The sequence below is a fragment of the Anolis sagrei genome, chromosome 3, assembly GCF_037176765.1.
Source record: "Anolis sagrei isolate rAnoSag1 chromosome 3, rAnoSag1.mat, whole genome shotgun sequence".
Classification (NCBI taxonomy): domain Eukaryota; kingdom Metazoa; phylum Chordata; class Lepidosauria; order Squamata; family Dactyloidae; genus Anolis; species Anolis sagrei.
Window position 1 is genome coordinate 189,953,106 of NC_090023.1, and position 24,645 is coordinate 189,977,750.

At 39.9% G+C, this 24,645-nt stretch overlaps 1 protein-coding gene across 3 annotated transcripts in view; it reads right to left on the reverse strand.

Annotated features, from left to right (window-relative positions):
* Positions 1–24,645, reverse strand: part of INPP5A (inositol polyphosphate-5-phosphatase A) — a 343,269-nt gene that overhangs the window by 59,816 nt on the left and 258,808 nt on the right. For all 3 annotated transcript variants that reach the window (XM_067465755.1, XM_067465756.1, XM_067465757.1), the window contains exons 10-11: positions 7,821–7,916; positions 4,936–5,010 (exon numbers count right to left, since the gene is read on the reverse strand). In XM_067465755.1, the coding sequence (XP_067321856.1) occupies positions 4,936–5,010; positions 7,821–7,916 (171 nt within the window). The remainder of the gene's footprint in view (positions 1–4,935; positions 5,011–7,820; positions 7,917–24,645) is intronic.

Consider the following 24,645-nt stretch of genomic DNA (forward strand, 5'->3'; position numbering starts at 1 on the left):
TTCATTCCAAAAATAGTATCTATTTCTTCCTATCATCTCTAGTTTTTGAGATACAGAACATATAGCATCTACCAGTTGCCATCTGGCTTCTCATGAAAAACCATGATAGTCATATCTAAGAAACTAGAGCCAGTGCAGTCTATCTAATGCAATTTTCTGAATTAGCACCCCAAATAACCCTAGAACAGGCCTAAAAATCAAGTCATTGAAACATTTCTTGTTGGACTATGTTATTGCACTCCAAAATAATAAGTAAATCATTAGATCTACAGCCAGACTTTATTTGGAAATAGACTGGAACTGAACCGGAGAACCTTTGGCTTTTCATATGTTTTGGACTATAGCTTCCATAGTCCCATTTGAACATGATGAGGGACACTGTAGATGGGTTGAGGCCACAACATCTGGAAAGTGAAAGGTTCTCCATTTTTTAACTAGCTGAAGGCCCTGAGTTGCAAGGAGAGACAATATCAATTTCTTTCTTCACCAGGGATATTGCCATATACAGTATAAACCATCAAATACTTTTGCACATCGGTTTGATGCCATATGCATACTGTGTACTCTGTCTGAGGGAGCTCTGGCCAATTGCATCTTCTCGCCAATGGCAGGATGAATCTTTAGAGCTAAACACACGACAGATCCCAAGTCTGCCTGGGTTTAGAAGTACCCCCTCTGTTTCAGTGTGCAGAACTCTATCTTTCTTTCCCAGTTTGGAGGCCAAAGCTATAGTTATCTGATGCTCAAAGATATTTACTTTTCACCTATTCCAGGGCACAATAATTACAAATATTGGACTGAAATCTGAAACTAGTGAAGTCCTGCATGTATCTTCTAAGACACAGAAGTTATTCGTATTTAACAGGTGAAGAATTCCTGACATAATCAGAATATCAATGCAAAATTGTAGGTGCATCACTATAATTGAAAATAAAGTGGATATGCTATTTTTCAATGGCAGAAGTGAGATTGAGAATTGGATGTAAGTGATAATTTATTTATTTATTTATTTATTTATTGCATTTGTTGACCGCCCCTCTCAGCCCGAAGGCGACTCGGGGCGGTTCACAACAACAAAAGAGACAGTGTACAAAAAGCCGAGACGATACAGACCAGACAATACAACATAACATATACTTAAACTAAAAAACCGCTTCGTCAAGTCCTGGGGTCATAGCCAAAATTCACAGTCCTAGTTCAGTCCATAGTCATTCAATGCACTCAGTTGAAGGCCTGCTCGCAGAGCCATGTTTTCAGGCCCCTACGAAAGGCCATCAAGGAGGGCGCCTGTCTAACTTCAGCAGGGAGGGTGTTCCACAGCCGGGGGGCCACCACCGAGAAGGCCCGCTCCCTCGTCCCCGCCAGACGTGCCTGTGAGGCAGGCGGGACCGAGAGAAGGGCCTCCCCGGATGATCTCAAGGCCCTCGTGGGCTCGTAGGCCGAGATGCGGTCTGCAAGGTATTTTGGGCCGGAACCGTTTAGGGCTTTGTAGGATAACACCAGCACCTTAAATTGGGCCCGGTAGCAGATCGGCAGCCAGTGGAGCTGGGACAGCAGAGGCGTTGTATGCTCTCTGCTTCCAGCTCCCGTTAACAACATGGCTGCCGCGCGCTGGACTAGCTGGAGCTTCCGGACCGTCTTCAAGGGCAGCCCCACGTAGAGAGCGTTGCAGTAGTCGAGGCGGGATGTGACCAAAGCGTGTACCACCGTGGCCAAGTCAGGTGATAACAGGTGTTTTTGTCTTCATATTGGGAAAACACTGAAATAAACATCTCAGTCAATTGCCAATATTCTAAAATATTTGTTTGTGTAGTAGATTGCTTTGTTAGTCAAGATTTACTGCTTCAAACATCAATACTATTGAGGTTTGTGGCTTACAATGAGCTTTGATAATCTGCACCTGCTGAAGCGAGAAGTCACAAACACTACAAGATAGATTTGCAGATCCCTTTTCTAGAGATAACAATTGCCTGTATGACTTTTGATAATGTGGATTCTGATTATACAGCACTACAGTTCCCCTGAAAAATTAGCTCAAATAAATTAATCCTTGAATAACTTAACTCTAGGTAAAAGGATATCTCATTCATCAATAGTTGAATGATAAATCATCTTACACCATTATCTTGTGGTATATCAGTATCATGTGACAAAGTTCTATATCTCTAATTTTCAATTTATTGCTCTTTGTAAGAACAAAAGTCTAATTTTAAAATATTATTTGAAAAATATTCCCAGTTTTTACATGAGCTTTATGTTTATAAAGCTACTGGAGTGAAAGGTGGAAGAGGTTTGATTACAGCCTATAACAGACAAAGCAATTGAGACGAAAAAAGTTCTATTTTTGAAATATGACATCATAGAATCGTAGAGTTGGAAGAGACCTCGTGGGCCACCAAATCCAACCCCCTGCCAAGAAGCAAGAAAATCGCATTTAAAGCACCCCCAGCAGATGGCCATGCACTCTGTTTAAAAGGCACTAAAGAAGGAGTCCCCACCACTCCTTCTTTAGTGCCTTAGAGTTCCACTGCTGAATAGCTCTCACAGGAAGTTCTTCCTAATAATCAGGGGGAATCTCTTTTCCTGTAGTTTGAAGCCATTGTTCCATGTCCCAGTCTCCAGGGCAGCAGAAAACAAGCTTGCTCCCTCCTCCCTATGACTTCCCCTCACATATTTATACATGGCTATCATGTATCCTCTCAGCCTTCTCTTCTGCAGGCTAAAGATGCCCAGCTCTTTAAGCCATTCCTCATGGGGCTTGTTCTCCAGATCCTTGATCATTTTAGTTGCCCTCCTATGGAAACATTCCAGCTTCTCAACATCTCTCTTCAATTGCGGTGCCCAGAATTGGACACAGTATTCCAGATGTGGTCTGACCAAGGCAGAATAGAGGACTGGCATGACTTCTCTGGATTTAGACACTATACTCATATTTATGCAGGCCAAAATCCCATTATTGGCTCATGTTTAACTCCAAGATCTCTTTCACACATACTGCTGTCGAACCAGGCATCCCATTCTGTATCTTTGCATTTCATTGTTTCTGCCTAAGTGGAGTATCTTGCATTTGTCCCTGTTGAACTTAATTTTGTTAGTTTTGGCCAATCTCTCTAATCTGTTGAGATAATTTGAATTCTACTCCTATCTTCTGGAGTATTGGCTATCCTTCCCAATTTGGTGTCATGTGCAAACTTGATGATCATGCATTCAAACCCTTCATCGAAGTCATTAAGAAAGATATTGAACAGGATCGGGCCCAGGATGGAACCCTGCGGCACTTCACTCGTCACTTCTTTCCAGGATGAATAAGAAGAATTGATGAGCATCTTTTGGGTTTGTTCACTTAACCAATTACAGATCCACCTAACTGTAGTTTTGCCTAGCCCACATTTGACCAGTTTGTTTGCCAGAAGGTCATGGGGGACCTTGATGAAGGCCTTATATCAGACTATCTATGTGATCATCCTATAAGTATTTTCATGGGACACTAAAAAGTAGTCTCCAAGAATCAAAGTAATCTAGCTTATTCACTCAAGTATATAATGTATATACAGACCTATGCAAGCATGCGAATATGTTTACCCATTGTTTTAATGGATAACTCAGGATTCGATGCTTGAGGAAGTTTATAACTGAAAGAATATATTAAAACATATACCATAAAACAATAAAACCATAAAACAGTTATGAAACAGATAGAACAGAGGCCATAGTTAAAATCACAGACCAATAAAAAAGCAACTGCTCCAAATGATCAGATTTTTAAGATCCATCCTAACACAACCAAGGAGAGAGGCACACACTGTCTAATCACTTGATCCTCATAAGCAGCCAGACCAGAGGCATTTTACATCGGCTGTAGCTTACAATTTATCCTTAAAGGCAGCCCCATGTGTCTGGATGTAACTAACCCATAAGTGTCCATGATGAGATCTCCTTTCCCCAAACAGATAACTGAAAAAGGCACTTCTTGACAACAAGTGATACTTGTACCTCTCTACATAGTACAAATCCCATAGAATTGCAAAGCTCTGAGCCTTCATCGTCAAGAGGAGGGCCACTCTATGAATCTTTAGGTTACAAACTCCAATCCAGATCCACAGGTTTCTCAGGCAGTGTTTTTGTCTTGTCTTGGCTTGTTTGCTCTCATGCAACGTAAAATGTCATCTGGGTACCTATTTGGGAATTCTCTCTAGGAAATGTAAATAGAAATAAGAGATGGATATGCATGACATCTGAATACCAATAGCCAAACCCCTGGTTGAACTGTCCCAAGGCTTTAAATGTATGGGGAATGTAACTGAACTATGAAGCATTCCAGAGATTGGTGATCATAGTTAAGGAAAAAGATATACAGGCGGACCCAAGTTATGAAAAAGATAGGTTCTGTAGGTTTGTTCTTAAGATGAATTTGAATGTAAGTTAGATACATTTTAAGTGTAGCTCCACACACACACTTACACACACGCTTTGGACTCTGGATAGCATAGGGATGGTTTAACACCACTGTGACGTTTGTTTTACTATCTATGCCCCTGTTCAGAAAATTTTATCTCACTTTTCCTCCCTGTGATAATTGCATTTTGAAAAAACTGGCTTGTTGTAGAAACAAGGATTGGCGAGAAAACTTCCGTTGAGACACCTTTTCCCCATGATAACTCTTTTAGGAAGGACTGTCCCTTCCTGGGATAGATTACCGTCACTTTCTGTTGTCTCACCCCCGTACCTAACTATGAGTCGCTTGTAATTTGGATGTTTGTAACTCGGGGACTGCTTGTACCAACATGATCTTCTGGATCTGTCCTCCAGAAAATCATGTTTACTCAACATAATGATGACACTAACATTTTTCAATCTTATTTCTTGGAGCACCAGGTCTCCAAAGCATAGTATTTGGAGATATATATATTTATAAATGTAAGGTTGAAAACTTACCGCAGTGCCATTATTATCCCTAAAAACATCTTGGTTAAAATAGTCAAAGAGTTTCTTTTCTAATTGTAGCATAACCTGGAAAAAAGAAAAACAAAAACAAAACAAGCCTTGAAAAACATACAAATATTGTTGGAAATTCTTTCATATTGTATTTGTTAATTTCTATTCTATTTCATGTCAATTTTTCTTTCATAAGACAATCTTAAAAAACAATTTTAACTGTGAACAAAGAGGCCTTTAGGGGATGTTTAGTGCCAGTTCTCACATTATGCTTCTGTATAACAAAAGTGTGAGGAAACAAGCAAGTCAACTTTCTGTACAGATACCAGGCAAATATCAACCTCACTTAGTAAACACAATATTTTGAAATTACATGCAATGGAAAGTCAAAATTCCTTCCTGGAAAAGGAGTATAATGGCTCAATCTTATTTGTAGTCCCGACTAAATCTACTATTTGGATTTCAAAATCTACTATGTGGATTTCAAAAAAGAGATGACTTACAATCAACTGTTCATTCAATTGAGGTATTCTAATTGGGACACTAAAAACATTCAAGCATGAGGGTTTTGGTGAATGCATTATATGAAAGGATAGTCAAATATATGGATTTTCACCTGGAGTTCAACAGCACAGAAAGATGTTTACTGTCTCAGAAGTGAAACTAAAAAAGGGTGCCTCCTACTAAAGAAAGACCCACGACCTGAAGTGATTTGCTTAGAGGGGAATTTTTGGGCCAAATTAGGAGTGACCAAGATCATAAGAGGAGCCCCCGGTGGTGCAGTGGGTTAAAGTGCTGAGCTGCTGAGCTTGTTTTCCGAAAGGTCGCAGGTTCGAATCCAGGGAGCAGCGTGAGCTTCTGCTATCAGCCCCAGCTTCTGCCAACCTAGCAGTTTGAAAACATGCAGATGTGAGTAGATGAATAGGCGAGAAGGTAACGGCCCTCCATGCAGTCATGCTGGCCACATGACCTTGGAGGTGTCTATGACTTAGAAATGGAGATGAGCACCACACCCCAGAGTCAGACACGACTGGATTTAATGTCAGGGGAAAACCTTTACCTTTACCTAAGATCATCAGAAAATAATCCATTATGGAACTACAAATTTATTCTCAAATACACTTCTTGATGCCTCTTTTCTCCACTCTTTTTCTAAATTGTAGATAAAGATCTAAACCTAAAGTTTGGATAAAGAGCTAACTCAAAAGCCCGGTCTCATCAACAGTCTGGATTTACTCCATATGCTTCCTTTCTAGCCCCTTTGCTATCCTCCATCACCAAATTACAGACCTCTTCAGGAAGAGAAGAGAGAAATAGTCACTGCTGAATGTTTTTATGTTGAATGTTTTTTATTGTGAAATGCTATTTCAAATTGTAAGTCGCTCGGAGCACCTTGGTGGAGAGTGACTAATTAAAAAATAAAGTTTTTTTTTTGTTGTATCAGGAGTGATTTGAGAAACTGCAAGTCACTTCTGGTGTGAGAGAATTGGCCGTCTGCAAGGACGTTGCCCAGGGGACGGCCGGATGATTTGATGTTTTTATCATCCTTGTGGGAGGCTTCTCTCATGTCCCCGCATGAGGAGCTGGAGTTGATGGAGGGAGCTCATCCGCTTCTCCCCGGATTCGAACCTGCGACCTGTCAGTCTTCAGTCCTGCCGGCACAGGGATTTAACCCACTGCGCCACAGGGGGCTCCAAGAAATAAAGTGAAGTGAAGAAACAGTGTTGTGAATTTCCATCTCTTTGATTTTTGCCTTGCCTATCCTTGAGATGAACTTACGACTTCATCAAACGGGATTAAATCAGCGTTTAGATGAAATCAGCGTCCTAGGATGCTTTCACCTCATTTGGAGGACAGTGGCCCACGCTGGACATCACATAACATCATGGGACTTCCAGGATAGGCCCCGACCCCAATCAGGGTGAAAGCTAGGTTGTTGTAGGTTTTTTCGGGCTATATGGCTATGGTCTAGAGGCATTCTCTCCTGATGTTTCGCCTGCATCTATGGCAAGCGTCCTCAGAGGGTGAAAGCTTCCGCCGGGGAGAGGCGGATGAGCTCCCTCCGTGTGAGAGCAATACTTTCCCCCATGTGAAAACATCGCAAAGAGGGAGCTGCACATGGGAGACAGATTTGCCCTGCTGCTCCCTCTTTCCTCGCAGGAGCCAAGTGAAGCAGGACACTTTCTGATAAGGTCTAAGTTAAAATGGAAGCAATCCACTTACAGCTAATTAGTCAACATCTAAGAAAACCTTATGCATCCATCATTTCTTTCTCATTACCAATTTATGGAGTAATTTTTAAAAGCCCAAAAAATGTCTAAATGAATACAAAAGAAGCACTGAAAGAGAAAGAAGACATCCATACATGTTAACTTATGTGTACACAATTGCCTCTCAGCAAAAGGAGAACAGCAAGACAGAAGGAGGGCGCTTGATACACTATCTTGTAGATAATTTCCATGTGAGGAATTCTGCTATGGTGTATTTGATTTTAACAGACACTAATTCATATTTAGTTTCTCCCCACAGTCCTCAGATTGTGAGCCTTTTGCCAGTTTTCCGTGTAGGCCATTCCACATGATCTAAATGACATCTATGAGGAAATACACTTCCTTTCTTAGGGATTTTTGCTGTAATTTCAATAGATATCAGTACCAAAGGGTGACAGTAATTTGGGAAAGTCCATTTGCAACTTCACTGTGAATGGAACTCTTGTGCTGTGCATAGGATTCATTAAATGTACCATATATTTTGGGTAAGCTGTCATCCAAGTACTATTCTACTTAAATCAATAAATGTTTTGTTCTTCAGACTGAAAGATTAACCATGGTGCAGTTGGGATGTCATGTTTGCTCTTCAGTAAGGCTTTGCCTTTGATTACATACCTTTCGGTCATTATCAGATTCACGGAATATTAGCTTGACTACTTCATTAGTGTCTGCAGCCCGAATCGTCTGCATTGTAGCCTTTGTACAAAGTGTCTGTAAAGGGATGAGTTTGGAGAGAGAGGGATTGAGAGAAGAAGAAAAATAGTTTTTTAACAATTAGATGGAGAAAAATTCTACCTCTTTTATAATCATAATAAATAATAATAAAACTTTATTTGTACCCCGCTACCATCTCCCCAAGGGACTTGGTGCAGCTTACATAAGGCCGAGCCCACAATACATCAAAACAAGCAATAACAACAACAATACAAAGCAATTAAAATAAATCTCAACACAAATAGCATAAACATTGACAATAGCACAACACACATTTAAAATCTATGGCTGGGCCGAATGTAATTAAAATTTAAAATAATGCTGGGCATGAACAAGATAGGGAGGTGGGGCATTGGTGGGAACATACAAACAATCCTAAATCAGTATAAGGTGCTTTAGAGGACATAGTGCTAAGGGTTCATTATTCTGGGAAGGCACACTGGAATAACCACGTTTTCAAGCTCCTCCTAAAGACTGCCAGAGATGGGGTATGCCTGATGTCCTTGGGAAGTGAGTTCCAGAGTCGAGGGGCCACCACAGAGAAGGCCCTCTCTCTCGTCCCCGCCAGTCGCACGAGCAGGGCCTCTCCAGATGATGGAAGAGATCGTGTGGGTTCGTACACAGAAATGCGGTCACGCAGGTAGGCGGGTCCCAAACCGTTCAGGGCTTTGTAGGTAAGAACCTGCACCTTGAATTGAGTCCGGAAAATGAACGGCAGCCAATGAAGCTCCTTAAACAAGAGGGTTGACCGCTCTTTTATAAAATATTAATTGGCCGACACAATGATGTAAAACATAACATTGTTACATCTTGGTTGATTTAGAAAAATAAAGAGCAACTTTCTCTGACCCTATATACTCTTCCCAATAAGTGGGCAATAGTTCGGAAATGTCAACATTTTCATACATCATAATGTCAACATGTCATACATCATAAAAAAGGTTTGTTTCTGCAACTTTATTACATTAAAGAGAGCTTTGTTATTTTTAACATTACTGCTGTTAATTTCTCAAGATATAATTGTTTTTCCATGGTTGTTTCCACTGTTTATTAAAAGGTAATTTATTAAGGCAAGCAGCTGTACAATCTTGTTTATACCTTCAGCAGATTGTCCAAAAGGGAAAATGCACACCTTGCCTACAGTACAGCATCTATCCAGAAAGGCCATTATTTATTTATTTAAACTATTTGTACTCCGTCCTTCTCAACCCACGGAGGGGGACTCAGGCTGGCAACAATTGGATGCCCCCACATACAATACAATAATTACATATAGGTAAAAACCTTAAATCAATTCAAATTAAATTCTGCTTTAAAATATTACTGGCTGGTTGGCCTTATCTAAACCAAATTCTGTGACCAGTGACTCAATCAGAAACTTGTCCATAGTCCATTTTCCATAGTGTTGTCATCATTGTCACTGCCAGCATTCTACCCAAAAGCCTGGTCCCACAACCATGTTTTCAACTTCTTTCTGAAGGAAAGGAAGGATGTAGATGACCTAATTTCACTGGGGAGTGAGTTCCACGGGGGGGGGGGGGGGGGGGGCACCACCGAGAAGGCCCTGTCCCTTGTCCCCGCCGACCATGTTTGCGACAAAGGTGGGGTGGAGAGCAGGGCCTCCCCAGCGAACGTTGGATAAATGAGACTCTACAGTATTGATGTTTTACAACATGCACTCCTGGGTGTAAAACATGGAAAATTAATGCTTTATAAAAAACTTTACAAAGCCAATGTAACTTTTTGAAAAAGTTATCTGGCCTTTCAAACTTAGATTTCTACTACTTGGTGTGAACTCAACCAACGGAATTAGGACAGAAATATTGGTAATTGCAACAATAAGTTTCCAGGAAAACATTATCCCGAATACTTTAACATAGGGCAGCCATTTAAAGGGGTTTTCTTATGCTGCACATACTTTGCAGTTGGCAGTTTGACCATACCGAGGACACAAGTAAAAGGATCTGGCCAGGCTGAGAAGAAAGGGGAATGGTGGCACAGTGAGTCTTCATGGGCAGCTATTGCCTTTATTTTCTTCTCTTTAACCCAGAGCTAATCACTTTTTCCACACATCCCCACAATTTGCCTCGCATCCCATTTTGTCTCTTTTGACAAGTAATTAACATTTTGCCATCTGTGTCTGTATGCAGTTACCAGTGAGGTAATCCACCGGCCAGCCATTCCCAAAGTGCGCTCCCTTCTGATACCGGCCATTGAAATTCAAAGCACAAATTAGCTAATCAGGTCAAGCCCCCCAAAAATGGCCCTTTGGACTCATATGTCACAAATCAGTCTGCTTGCCTTTAAACAGTGCACCAGATTAGAACAAGCACCCGAACAAACCAAAGCGGAAAACCCGCCGCTCTCTAAAGCTGGTTTTCTAAAGCCCTAACAAATCGCTCCATCTTTCACTCATTTAAACCTTCCAAATGAGGGTCAATATGGTCCCCGAGCATCCAAATGCTAATGCGCTTAAGTGCGTTTAAGCAGCTTTCCAGAGTGAATGGGCTGAAGGAGGGCTCGCAAAGACAAGGCAGAGTTACTGTCACCGTCAAAAAGTCATTGTAGCCACCTCCAGAGTGGTCGGGATTCAAGAAATTCATGATTTCTGTCTCTAAAAGGCAGATGTGCTTGGGAACACTCCCCCCTTCCACTCCACCGCCTCCCTCAAGACCTGCTTTATTATATCTTGCGACTTCAGGCTCCTCTAATGACGACAATAATAATAATAATATTTTAAAATCTGGTAGGTTCCCAAAGGCTCCCAAGATTTGACCGCTTTCAAATTTCAGAGACAAAAATGACCTTATTCGCAAACAAAAAGTGATTAGGCAAAGGTTCATTTCTTATACAATCTGGAGCATTCCTTTTCTCCTCTCCGCCGCCTTTCAGTTTCTAAAAAGTCGTAGTCACCCAAGCAGAAAACTTTCAGAAACATGTGCTTTTTAAAGGCAAGCCTGCTTGCTTATGAAGGGATTTTTTGTTGGTGTTTTAAAGCGAGCGGGAATTAAAATGCTACAAAAACCACACTGGTCTTTTGAGTCTTCTACAGTTTCTTGAAAGGTACCTTTTGAAAAAAAAAGTGCGACAAAGAAATTAGAATAAAATAACGGGGATTTCTCATTTAATTCAAGGCCATTACTTTTTCCTATTGAAAACTGCTATTTTTATTTTTGGGAGTGGGCAGGGGAATAAAAAAGTTGATACTAAAAATTTACATGGCGGGGTGTAGATAAGGAAATCTCCCACAGGATGGACAAGCACAATTTAGACTAGAACTCTTATAAAACAAAGCTATAAACATTTATATGGAATTACATTTAGGAATCAGCAGAGACTGAGAAAAGTTTTTGGACTACAAGGTCTGAAATCCCTCACGGCCCTTGCTGGCAGGGAAATTCTAGAAGCTTGTGGACACCAAAAGTTATTTTCCCAATCTCTGGAAAAGTAGAATTAAAAGTGTTCTGGGGTGAGGTTTAAAACTACACTCTCATCCCAAACCCATTAAAGTCCATGGTATTCAAACAAACTGTATTTGTGGTTGAGACAGTGGGTACATGATTTAAATCATGGAAAAGATTTGATTTATTTATCCTTTGGCACAAGGCAGTTGTGGGCAACTGTGGCTCATAGTGATGCACCATTGGTTATGCACGATGGAATAGATAAGTGGGTTGTTGCAAGCATCCTCACAACCTCTGAGGATGCTTGCCATAGATGCAGGCAAAACATCAGGAGAGAATGCCTCTAGAACAGGGGTCCTCAAATTAAAGCCCGGGGGCCGGATGCGGCCCTCCAAGGTCATTTACCCGGCCCTCGCTCAGGGACAACCTAAGTCTGAAACTACTTGAAAGCAAACAATAACAACAACAATCCTATCTCATCAGCCAAAAGCAGACCCACACTTTCCATTGAAATACTAATAAGTTTATATTTGTTAACATTGTTCTTAATTTTAATTATTGTATTGTTTTTAAATGTTTTTTGCACTACAAATAAGATATGTGCAGTGTGCATAGAAATTCATTCATTTTTTTCCTGAATTATAATCTGGCCCTCCAACAGTTTGAGGGACTGTGACCTGGCCCTCTGTTTAAAAAGTTTGAGGACCCCTGCTCCAGAACATGGCCTACAGCCTGAAAAAACCTACAACAACCCAGTGATTCCAGCCATGAAAGCCTTCAACAATACATTGAATAGATAAGTGTTGCAGCCAAAACCATTTGTAGGCTCACAACTGTCTGCCTTTGGTATGGGGATTAGAGTGTTTTATTAAAGGTTTTACCAATCACGTTTTTTTTCCAATTCAGTTGCGACAACCATTTTAATTTTGTTTTGTTAAAAGTTTAAATGCAATGTATTTGCATGTGAATCTGGCACATCCCACCACCTTGATGTTTTGTAGCTCTATGCAGGCATTATACAAGTAAAAGTATGGAGTGACCAGGTGTATGTAGGATGCCCTATTTATCTTCTGTTCACCTTTGATATCCCCTGGTGGTGCAATGGGTTAACAGTTGTGCCAGCAGGACTGCTGACCGAAAGGTTGACAGTTCAAATCTGGGGTGAGCTCCTGTCTGTCAGCTCCAGCTTCTCATGCAGGGACATGGGAGAAGCCTCCCACAGAATGGTAAAACATCTGGGCATCCCCTGGGCAATGTCCTTGCAGATGGTCAATTCTTTTGCACCAAAAGCAACTTGCAGCTCCTGACAACAACAACAACACCCCTCCCCCCACAAAATACCTTTGATATCTTTGTGCCATGAGCGTTTCATCTTGTGACCCTTACTTGCCATCTGAGGCAATACTGCTGAGATCAAAGCATGCTAAAGTCACTATTCTGGACTACAACTCTCCAAATCTCTCTACTAGCATCCCTATTTTTATTTGACATGCCTTTATGCATTTGTGTGGTATAGTAGACATGGCATTGGGTTTTGGAAACGCAAAAATAATTTTTAGATCAGTCCTGAAATTTCCTAGGTTGATCCATGTTTGCTTTTCTTCTAGGTCCCCAGTTAAGAATTCTCAGCTATACTGTACAGTGAAAATTACTATATTAATCACGTTTCCCTTGTTTACCAAAAAGAGTTTCAAACAAGAAAAAAAATCCATTCTTTGGACACATATACAAAGGGTATGTTGATCTATGAAAGTTGATGCAATCTGGGGATAGTAACGTGAACCTACCTAAAAGGCATTGTAAAAACGACTCAGGAGATGTCCAACTTTAATCTAGGAGCTGGGAATTTATTTCCACTTTTGTAGTTTGCACTCTAGTTGTGGCAAGATTTTTCTCAATGAAATGACAGGCAGCCACTTTTCCTGTTCACGGGAGAAAGCGTTCTTAACTTGGCATGAAGGGTCAGTGCAATAGTAAGAAAAAAGGAAATAAATGCCATCTGTGAGAGTAAAGGCTGCCTTCCTCTTTCTTCCCTCCCCCCAGTCCCTTCTGGCACTTTAAATTAAAGCAAGCGGCTTCAAACACGGATACTTTAATTTAAAGCACCAGAAGGAATACCCAAGGGGGAGGACTGATAGAGAAAGCCATAGTGACGAAAAATGACTTTTTGGACTACAACCTGCAGAGGCCACTAGCCAGCATGGCCAATTGTCAGGCTGGCTTGTGTATTCTAGAACTTAATGTCCAAAGCAATCTAGTAAATCAGTTGAGATGTCCCTTCACTTGAAAAACATGAGTCTCTTCCGTATTCACACAACCAACCCACATAACTTTAGTTGGCTTTTGTAAATCAATGTGGATGTTTTATGTTCAGATTTTATATCATTATATATATTTTGTTTGATTACATTTTGTTTTATTTAGTGATGTTAGGTTCTAGCATCACCCATGCCCAGAAATAAATTATTATTTCAGGTTCACTGATTGTGGGTTCGAAGGTTGGTCTTATATTGTTATAATGCTGTTGTTTTATTCTGTTTTATGTTGTTGTTTGTGTATTTTAGTGCTACATTTTAACTATGTTGATTGGGCTTATCCCCATGTAAGCCACCCCAAGTCCATCCAGGGAGATGGAGACAGGGTACATAAATAAAGTTGTTGTTGTTGTTGTTGTTGTTGTTGTTGTTGTTGTTATTATTATTATTATTATTATTATGTTGTTGTTGTTGTTGCTGTTGTTTTCATATCTGGGGTTTTTCTGGGATTATTAGGTCTATACTTGTTTGTTCTATGGTGGCATTGAATGTTTGCCTTTGTATGTTGGAATCCACCCTGAGTCCCCCTGCGGAGATAGGGTGGAATATAAAGAAAGTTATATTATTATTTTACTTTCTTTATATTCCACCCTATCTCCGAAGTCTATACTGGCTCGGTCGATGCCCAGGATAAAAAGGACCGCAGTGGATGCTGCTGATTCTGGACATCCATCGACAAGTGGGCTACAGAATCAAAATACTATTGTTGTTGTTGCTGTTGTTGTTGTTGTTGTTGTTATTATTATTATTATTATTATTATTATTAGTCAACAACCATGGCAGGTGGAGGTAAGCTGTGGAAGTTGAGTTGATGCATTCCTATTTTGAATAGCGAAAATGATCCCAAAATTATTTTTATTCTAAGTTGTTACTGGCTGCTTACTAGTGGTTTCAGGTTTCTTCTCCTCCATAATTATGGATTTCCAACTATGGAGCCCAACTGACAGTGAAGGAGAAAAGTCTGAAGAGAACATAATAAATGAAGTAGAGTTATATTGAAAAAAAAGCCAGTTTGCTTAGACATAAAACAGAAGCACTGGTCAGTCAATTGAAATGTGATTCAAGAGTCTTCCTTGTTTATTTGTCAAGTTTCCAGTGAACTGTTCATTAAAAAAATAAAATAAATGGTTTTTATATATATATATATATATATATATATATATATATATATATATATACATACACACACACACACACATAACCCTTTTCTCTGTATGTTAACAATGCTTTTTTATATATATAATATGTTTTTTGATAAAAAGGAACGAAGATGCTCGGAGAAATGAATTATTTCCGGCCAATTTTGGCTGTGCACAGATGGTTGATCTATAACAGCTCCTGGGTTTGATCTGGCAAGGAGAACTATATACTGAAGCTGTCCTCTTTCACATAATTCTGTTGATTTATTTAAAGAATTCTTACTCTTTTCCTTTTGCTGAAATAAGCTCCAAGAGCAGCTTAGAAAGTTCAATAGTAAGTCAGGGCCTGCACATGGAACCAAAATTTTTAACATACTATTTAAAAACTGGCAAAGGGATTTGGAATGAAGGAGAAAAAAGGACACTAGTATTTAAAGATCAGCAGGTTATGATGTCAGAGTTAAACTCTACAGAATGCTTTAGCAAGACATTATGCTATTTTAGACTCGCATGTTTCTCTTCCTCCCCTTCTATCGTATACTGCATTTCATTTATTGTATCACCAACTGCAATTTGTAATCCAATTTTGGAGCTCCGATTTTGAAAACAAAAATATTTTTGATTCTAAGATTCATCCCTTTTTTGAGCCTCATTTGGGGGGGGGGGAGTACATCTGAGACCCCTTATACATTGCCCTATATCCCAGGATCTGATCCCTGATTATCTGCTTATCCCAGGATATAGGGCTGTGTAGATCCAGCCTTAGAGTGGGTGAAATACAGTATTTTGCTCCTCTGCTATGTTGAGGATGGCATCATCAGGCTTCTAGAGCCATACCACCCCTTCACGTCATAGTCAAAGAAGAAATTTCTCCAGAGACACAACAGTAATTTCAGGTAACTTTAAATGTTAGATTGACTTTAAAATAGCATTTGATGTCATTCCAAATAAGTGCCTCCAAGGCTCCCTTGCCTACAGAGCTAACTAGAGTCTTCAGAGCAGGGCAGATACTCTGAAAGGCTAGAAGCAGGTTTCTTGAAATGTGAAATGCCACTGTTGATAAAATAGTATTGTCCCAAGGTGAAAGGACAGGAACGGTGAGTGACATGGATCGGTTGGCAGGGTGATGGAGAGCCCAACAATGTTATGATTCAAGCATCAGACAAACGCCTACTAGATATAAGCCCTGGCTCTGATCTTTCCCTGATCCAATGGAGGCAATGGTCCCATATTGCCCCATGAGAGATCTACCCATATTCTTTTCTGTATGATAGTCTCAAAGATTCAGCTGATTGCAGATTTAGGAAAGAACATTGTAGCTGAAGAAGTTTCATTCTAGTTAAATGAGACATGTGCCTTCTCTAACAACAACTTTGATACCAGACATGGAAACAATATTGAAAGAATAAGGATATGTGCCTGTACTGCAACACACACACAAAACCCATCCTGAGATGATATCCCCCCCCCCCCCTTTAACAGCCTCTATTGGCATTTTGGTGGTTAATATGATTTCTCCTGGTTTCCCCCCTGTTTTGCTATTCACATATTCAATAAATAATCCTGGAAGCAGCTGTTTCGCTTGTCTGTTGCACATAAGCGCACACACAGTGCCCATAGGATGATTTAGAGTAAAATTCTGTTCTTTCCTAAGTCTAGCTTTATTGCATTGTTTTCTATAGACATGCTACTGCAGTCCAACATTGAAAGTCTGCCTTTCTCCAGCCCTCTTTTACCTTTCTCCCATGCCAATGTGGCAAATGATCCTCTAGTGCACTGATTCTCAACCCGTGGGTCCCCAGATGTTTTGGCCTTCAACTCCCAGAAATCCTAACAGCAGGTAAACTGGCTGGGATTTCTGGGACTTGTAGGCCTGGAGACCCACAGGTTAAGAACCACTGTGTCTAGCAGCTAAATTCTAGCCAAATAATAGACAAGGCAAGGCAAGAATGAGGTGGTTTTGATCAAAAGACTTTGGAAACAGGAGCTTCTTTGTCAGAGGCTGTTTAACTGAGGTACACCTATCTAAGAAAACATACGAACTATATTTTGAGGATTATACTACGGTCCTTGTCAATGTGATCCCTTGGATGTTGCCATTCATCACCACTAACATGCCCAAAGGGGTTACAAGGTGGTAAATTCATGTTCATCTTCTGAATTATGTAGTAATTATTATTATCTAAAGCAGGGGTCCTCAAACTTTTAAAACAGAGGGCCAGGTCACAGTCCCTCAAACTGTTGGAGGGCCGGATTATAGTTTGAAAAAAACATGAATATCAATTCCTATGCACAATTGTAGTGCCAAAAAAAACCCACTTAAAAACAATACAATAATTAAAATGAAGAACAATTTTAACAAATATAAACTTATTAGTATTTCAATGGGAAGTGTGGGCCTGCTTTTGGCTGATGAGATAGGGTTGTTGTTGTTGTGTGCTTTCAAGTCATTTCAGACTTAGATTGACCCTGAGCAAGGGCCGGGTAAATGACCTTGGAAGGCCGTATCCAGCCCCCAGGCCTTAGTTTGAGGATCCCTGATCTAAAGCATTGCTTCTTAAACTGTGGGTCCTGACCCCAAATGGGGTCCCCTTGGCTCAATGTTGGGATCACAAAAACCTTGGCAACACAAAAAATTTCTGAAAGCTGCAAATTGTTAGCAACAACATGCCGCATTTACAGTGGACTCTGCAAAAGATGCTTCAGCTGTACTTCATAAAAAGGAATATCAGCCTGTTTAGGGAATCTTGCAAATGCTGATTTATTATCAGTGTTTGATTTGTATACCTATTTTATGTATACACATTAAAATTTCTCAGATAGAAAAGAGGCGGAAGTGGGAAAAAGTTTTATTGAGTGTTAACTAAACCATGAAATAAAACCGCCCCTAGCAAAATACTCTTCTTTCTTCCAAGAGCTGTTAAATGCATTTTCCACTTGATCAGATGCCAAGAAGCCACAAATCGTGAGCCACCTCCAACGCTCTTCTGAGACAGAAGCATTCTGTTCCACGGTAGCGACATATTTCTCTGCTATATCTTCCCAATGTTACACGCTGTTTTAACTCGTCTGCTTCCCTATTCTCTCCAGGCCAGGAGGACAAATTGCCCACAGTGGCTGCTTTTCAGGAGCAGCACAGCCCCCGAAGAATCGTGACTGAGCAGAAACACAAGGAACAGGCACATAAAAATTCATCACTTTGGCCTCTTGACCTCTTACCATGGGGTTTGGCACACCCAGTCTCAAAAAGTAGCACCAGGGGAGAAGGAAGCAGACCGGCTGAGCCGAAATTACCGACAAAACTAAATAAATAAATAGGATGCATTTCGGACATGGGGAAAAGCCCACCAGATGCTTCATTGTCTTTATGGAGAAGTAATGCTGGATACAAGAAAAAAGGGAAAGGAAAGAAGGGAAAATCAGAGAGAGAGAGAAGAGGGGAAAGAAGAGGGGGGATGATCTACCACATGGCATATTGGGTGGAATAAGTAGTGTCATTGTTTCAGAGTACCTCTGTCACTTTACTGACTGTGGTACAAAGGGGTGTAAAGCAAGATTTAATCCTGACGTTTTAGCCGGCAGATTAAAACCAATCGTGCCAGATGTCCGCAAGACTGTTTAACATACAGAAAGCTTTCCCCACACAACTACTCTGAGAAGAGCAAAGGCTCTAATGCAGCCTTCTTTATTTCACTTACTTTCGCCCAAGGACAAAGGACACCCTAATAAGGTTTAAGATGGGCTTTTAATTTGCCTCTCTTAAAAAAAGGAACATTGATAGAAGTCAAGTATGTGGCCCAACTTAGGACAGCTAATAAATATTTTGCCCATACTAACACAGCCTGAAATGAAAAACTAGGAAAAACTGGGGCTCGATAGTCTCACGCTGTTGTGGGTATTTTCTGAAGCATGTACATGGAATAGATGCATACAAGTCTCAAACATCGACATAAGTGTGCCCTGAAAATCTTGGCTCAGCAGGCTTCTTAGACATGCATATCCAGTCATTTAAATAATTACATACACATTCACCATTTGCTTTATTGTAATGTAATGTACTATTCTTTCTTATTACAATAAAAAGCAAATAAGAAACAAAGGTGTATTGATAAATGTGATAAAATGGGAAATATATATTTAAAATCATGGAGACAAATAGTTGTGGGTTTTTTTGAACTTGGATCACTACGTGAGTATTAACTGCACACACGTGAATGAAGAATTCAAAGTCATGGTCGTGTGAGTGTGAAATAACAGTATGCAAAGGAATCTTATGTACCTCAGAGACTGAAGTTGGTAGCATAAGCTTTCGTAGGCTAAGAACTTCATCATATATGCAGCCGGAATTACCCCACATCATAGCGAATCAAGTGGTGTCCGGTGTGGGGAACCCGTTGCCCCACACCCCACATTGCCCAGCTTCTCCCACATCATCCCACAGGGGGAAGTGTTTGTTGCCAGGCTTCCCCCCATAGATACCAATGTAACATGGGGAGCCTCCTGTGTTGCTATGGTGGCGGCATATGCCGGTCCCTCTTTAGTTTCGTGACAGAGCCCCGCCAGGAGTAGCTGCATGTCGTGAGATGGGAGCTGGCAGGATCTGTCACAAAACTGAACAGAAACTGGTGTTGCCACTGAAATTTACTCCATATGATGAGTTTGTAAGGGTACATCTAAACTGAATCCAGTTTGCCAACACTTTATGCTCTTTAATTGGCATGCCTCAGTGCTACAAATGTTAAGATTTGTAGTTTGAGAGGCATCAGCATTCTTAGATAAAGCTAAAGACTTTATAAAACTACAAATCCCATTATTCCATAGCATTGGGCCATGATAGTTAAAGTAGTGTCAAACTGCAGTGTAAAAGCACCCTGAGTCTACAACACTTCATGCTACCAACTTCATTCTCTCAGCCTAAAATGTTACAAGGTCCCTTTGCATACAAACGTAAATGTAAGTATAGTTTATACCATGAAATGGTTAACCAACAGTGGGCTGCTGTGAGTTTTCCGGGCTGTATGGCCATGTTCCAGAAGCATTCTCTCCTGACGTTTCGCCCACATCTATGACAGGCATCCTCAGAGGCTGTGAGGTCTGTTGGAAACTGGGCAAATTGAGTTTATATATTTCTGGAATGTCCAGAGTGGGTTAACCAACACATTTTTGCTTCCTGAGACAGAGCTACAAATGGTGTCATTACCACCCACTCAAACAGCAGCAATGAGTAGCTACAGTTTTAGAAGACCGGTGAAGCTATTGCTTTTGCTGCTTTTAAACTTTAACTCTCTATATGTTACACTGCTATTAAAGCTGCTTGATTTTCTGCCACAGAAATCTAGTGCTATAATTCAGGGGATGTGGGAGACTACAGCTCCCTGGAAGAGAATTCTACGAACCTCACTAAATGACAGATCCAAGGATTCTGCAAAGTAAAGCCACTACAACTCGAGGGTTGTAACTGTGTAGTGGATGTATACTCTATGGAAGGGATGGGGTGGATATGATCCTCAGCTGTTGAAAGACCATAAATCTCATCAGCCATATTAGCCAGCACAGCCAATGATGTGAGAAGCAGAGAGTTGCAGTTCAACAATATTTGTGGAGCCATGTGATTCCTATCCCAGCTCTATGACCTAAATCCAATTGATTGTCCCCAAAAGTGTAGATTCAAGGACTCAATGGGATTTATATAAATGTCATATCAGCACCTGAATCACTGGGTCTAATCCAAATTGGACCATTCATTGGACTGAGATCTATGTTTCAGACTGCAGTCACGGTCTTTTCTTTCAATGGGGAAAATCCTTAAAAAAGGACCTGCCCTACCAGGTATAGCCTCACAGAGTTCCAAAAAGTTGCGTTCAAAGCCAGTGTGTCAGTGATATTACTTGGTAATTCAGATGTTACTTTTCCATTAATACTTTTAAAATTAATATATTACTCATTTATTATGGGCTAGCAACACATGTTAAACTGACACTTTAAAAACTATTTACAAAATACCTCTCCCCCAAGTACCCCATCTCCTAAATCTTGGGTTCTCAAACTTTTTTAGCCACAGAGCCCATTTTGAAGCTTCTTGTGGAGCCCCAAGAAATGTATACATATACAGTAGAGTCTCGTTTATCCAACCTTCGCTCATTCAACATTCTGTATTATCCAACGAAGTCTGTCTCCCACCCGGATCCACAGCTGTTTCAATACATTGCGATGTTTTGGTGCTAAATTCGTAAATACAGTAAATACTACATAACGTTGCCATGTATTGAACTGCTTTTTCTGTTGATTTGTTGTAAAACATGAAGTTTTGGTGCTTAATTTGTAAAATCATAACATAATTTGAAATTTAATAGACTTTTCCTTAATCTGTCCTTATTATCCAATATTTTCACTTATCCAACATTCTGCCGGGCCCGTTTGTGTTGGATAAGCGAAACTCTACTGTAATATTATGTATAATATTATATATTATGCATATATCAGTAATAGGAGCAACCCCAGAGGCCCTCCAGTCCAACCCTTTCTGCCATGCAGGAAAAGTACAATCAAAGCACCCACTGAGTTTTGGAAGCAAGGAAGGTGAGTGAGGGAGAAAGGATCTGGACTGCAAGGAAGGTGATAAAAACGGTTTTTGGTGGCAAGGAAGGGGGAGCAGGAAACAGGAGGGAAAGTTGGAAGTGGGGGGGAGAGGAAGGAACAAAACCACGGAGCCCCTCAATATGCTTCATGGAGCCCCATTTTGGGAACTGCTACCCTAAGTGATTCCATAATATTTGTTGAAGGAATGTATTATCTTACCTGTTTAAAGATACTATTGTCTCCAATATACTATGCTGAAGGAATGTAAACAATGATGTTGAATTTATGTATTATTTATTTATTTATAGTATTTATATCCCACATTTCTCAGGCCGAAGGCGACTCAAGGTGGCTTACAGACTGGCCGCAATTTGATGCCACAACAGTCATAAAATACAATTTAAAAAATTAGCACAACATTATAAAAATTCATACAAAAAAACCCCATTAAAAACACAATCACCAGTGTCTTCCTGTTAAACTCATTTTTCCAGTCACATCGTCTAACCGTTCCATGTTCACTCTTTCATAGTTCCATGTTTATCTATCATGCTGCATTTCCAAAAGCTTGTTTGAAGAGCCAGGTTTTTACTCTTTTCTGGAAAGTCAGGAGGTGGGGGGGGGGGGATATCTAATATTTCTAGGGAGGGATTCCAATTTTGGCAAGGGATCAGTAGCATATTTGTGACTATTGGCTATTTGTTTTCTATCCTAAAAACTGGTGAGGGACCAGAAGCTGACAGATTATAGACTGCTGCTAGTCTATGGACAACTACTTTGATGCCAATACCATTAATTCAATAATCCTAATGACAACACAGAAAACTTGAGCAGTGAGCTACAGTACCACTCAATAGTCATAAATATGCTACTGGTCCCTTACGAAAATTGAAATAAATTCAACATCATAGTATACATTCCTTCAGCATGGTATATTAAGAAATCATTTGCTCAAGGTTTCTGTGTTGTTGTTAGAATTCTTAAATTAATGATATTGGCATTTGGGGGAGGGGAGTAATATTAATGAAAACAAAGTTACTTTTGCGGAGTGATTCTCTTAATAAGAGATGATATCCTCTCTCTCTCTCTCTCTCTCTCTTTCTCTCTCAATAACACAGTAGCACCACTGTCATGGTACATGCAGCTTGTACAAATAAAATAATAGTCCTAAATGGCAATAACACCATTAATAACTTGAGATCACTGCCATATGACATACAGAAATAATGATGCAGTTGTAGTTTCAGAGCCTCTTTGGCCTTGAACTGCCATTGATAAACCATGAGGATTAAATTAAACTTATACATTTGAAAATCAATCTTGGAATGCTTTGTCATGCTTCATATAAACCTTATTTATGTTGCACATACTTAGTCTGGCTTGAAAAAATATTTTATTATATAGCTTCTTGGTCTAGGACATTGCTTCACATTAAAACCAATTTATATTAAAAGAAAAATCTGTAAAATAATGAAAAATGGTTGTGTATATACTCCTCTTCTCTAGACCAAACATATTTTTGGTTGAACGATATGATGTGGCTAGCTTGTATGAGGATGTCCTTACAAAGAAAGGAAGTTGGTTTGTTTTAGTGCAGCAATTTGAAAGGGGTAACGTGCCTGTCTATAATACACAGGAAACTGTCAAAATTATCAATTGCTAACTGGGAAAATAAGGTGCATGATACCCAATTGTAGACAGGATCAGAGCAAATGAGAGGTGGCAGCTGATAATTCTGGTTTTATTATCACCCCCCCCCCCCCTTCCTCCACAAGGGTATTAAGAATACTTTAAGAACTGCTATTGACTAGCAGTTTGTGTCAGCATTATTTACATTCCCATCCAACATTGAGTACATCCAATCTATATGTATGGTATTTCCTGGTCTAATGGAAATGATTGTTTGCCAACATCTGGGGGCCTTTGGTTTCCCCATCCTTGCCATACAACTCAACAGTTTTGTCAACTACCCAAAGTTTCACCACACTATTTCTTCCCTAAATATGGAACCCATGGATCAAGAGTGCCATCACACAAAACAACACAAAGGCTGCGATCAAAATTTGGCAAACACCTGCACACATTCCCTACAGGCCATGAGTGTTTAAAAAACCCATTCTTCTCACACTGCCTGTTCAATTATGACATTGGATAGGGAATTTGCATCCACTATGTAGTTAGCAACCACAGCTTTGGTGCCATTTTTATTTGAGCATGGTGCCTTCCTCATGACATGATCAAGTAACACCATTGTTTCAGAGGAAGACTAGGCAGCTGAAGCTACTACACTAAAATACATGCCATGGAATCTGGTTCACTCAGAACTTGTACAATAGAGTCTCGTTTATCCAACCTTCGCTCATCCAGCATTCTGTATTATCCAATGCAGTCTGCCTCCTGACTGTATCCACAGCTGTTTCAATATACTGCAATATTTTGGTGCTAAATTCGTAACTTCAGTAATTACTACATAACATTACTGTGTATTGAACTGCTTTTTCTGTTGATTTGTTGTAAAACATGATGTTTTGGTGCTTAATTGGTAAAATCATAACATAATTTGATGTTTGATAGGCTTTTCCTTAATCCCTCCTTATTATCCAACATTTTTGCTCATCCAAAGTTCTGCTGGCCTGTTTATGTTGGATAAGTGAGACTCTACTGTACTAAAAGTAAAGGAGATGACATATTATTTCTCATCATAATGGAACAACGAACCAAACCCTTGATTGATCAGTTAAATTGAAGACAATATTACATTCCTATCTTTAAAAAATGCTACTGAAATAAGGCATACAATGTTCTTTGGACACATAATTGTGTTGTAATAATAATACTAACAACAACAACTTTATTTTTAAACCCCACCTCCATTTCCCTGAAAGGACTAGGGGCAGCTTACATGGAGCCAAGGCCAACAGAGAAGTTAAAACATAACACATTATTATTTTGTTAACAAGGATAAGCCCAGCACATTTTTCTACCTGTAGAGGTAAATGACGTCCTACACCCATCTAAGTCAAAGGTCATACAATATCCAAAGCTACTGAATTTACTTTGGCTCAAAAGGGAGAGTATCTCTGCACATCTCTAGCAGTAAAAATACAATGACAATAAATTAGATAATACACAAATTTCTGCCCTTTCACAACACCAAAAAGTTAGTTTCAGGAGGTTGCCTCTCTGCACAATGGTAGGGCCAGCTCTTCATTAACACAATAGCGCATTGAGATGTAAAATATGGAATCCTAGCTTTTCAATTTCAACTGTTCCAAACTAAAAAAAACAA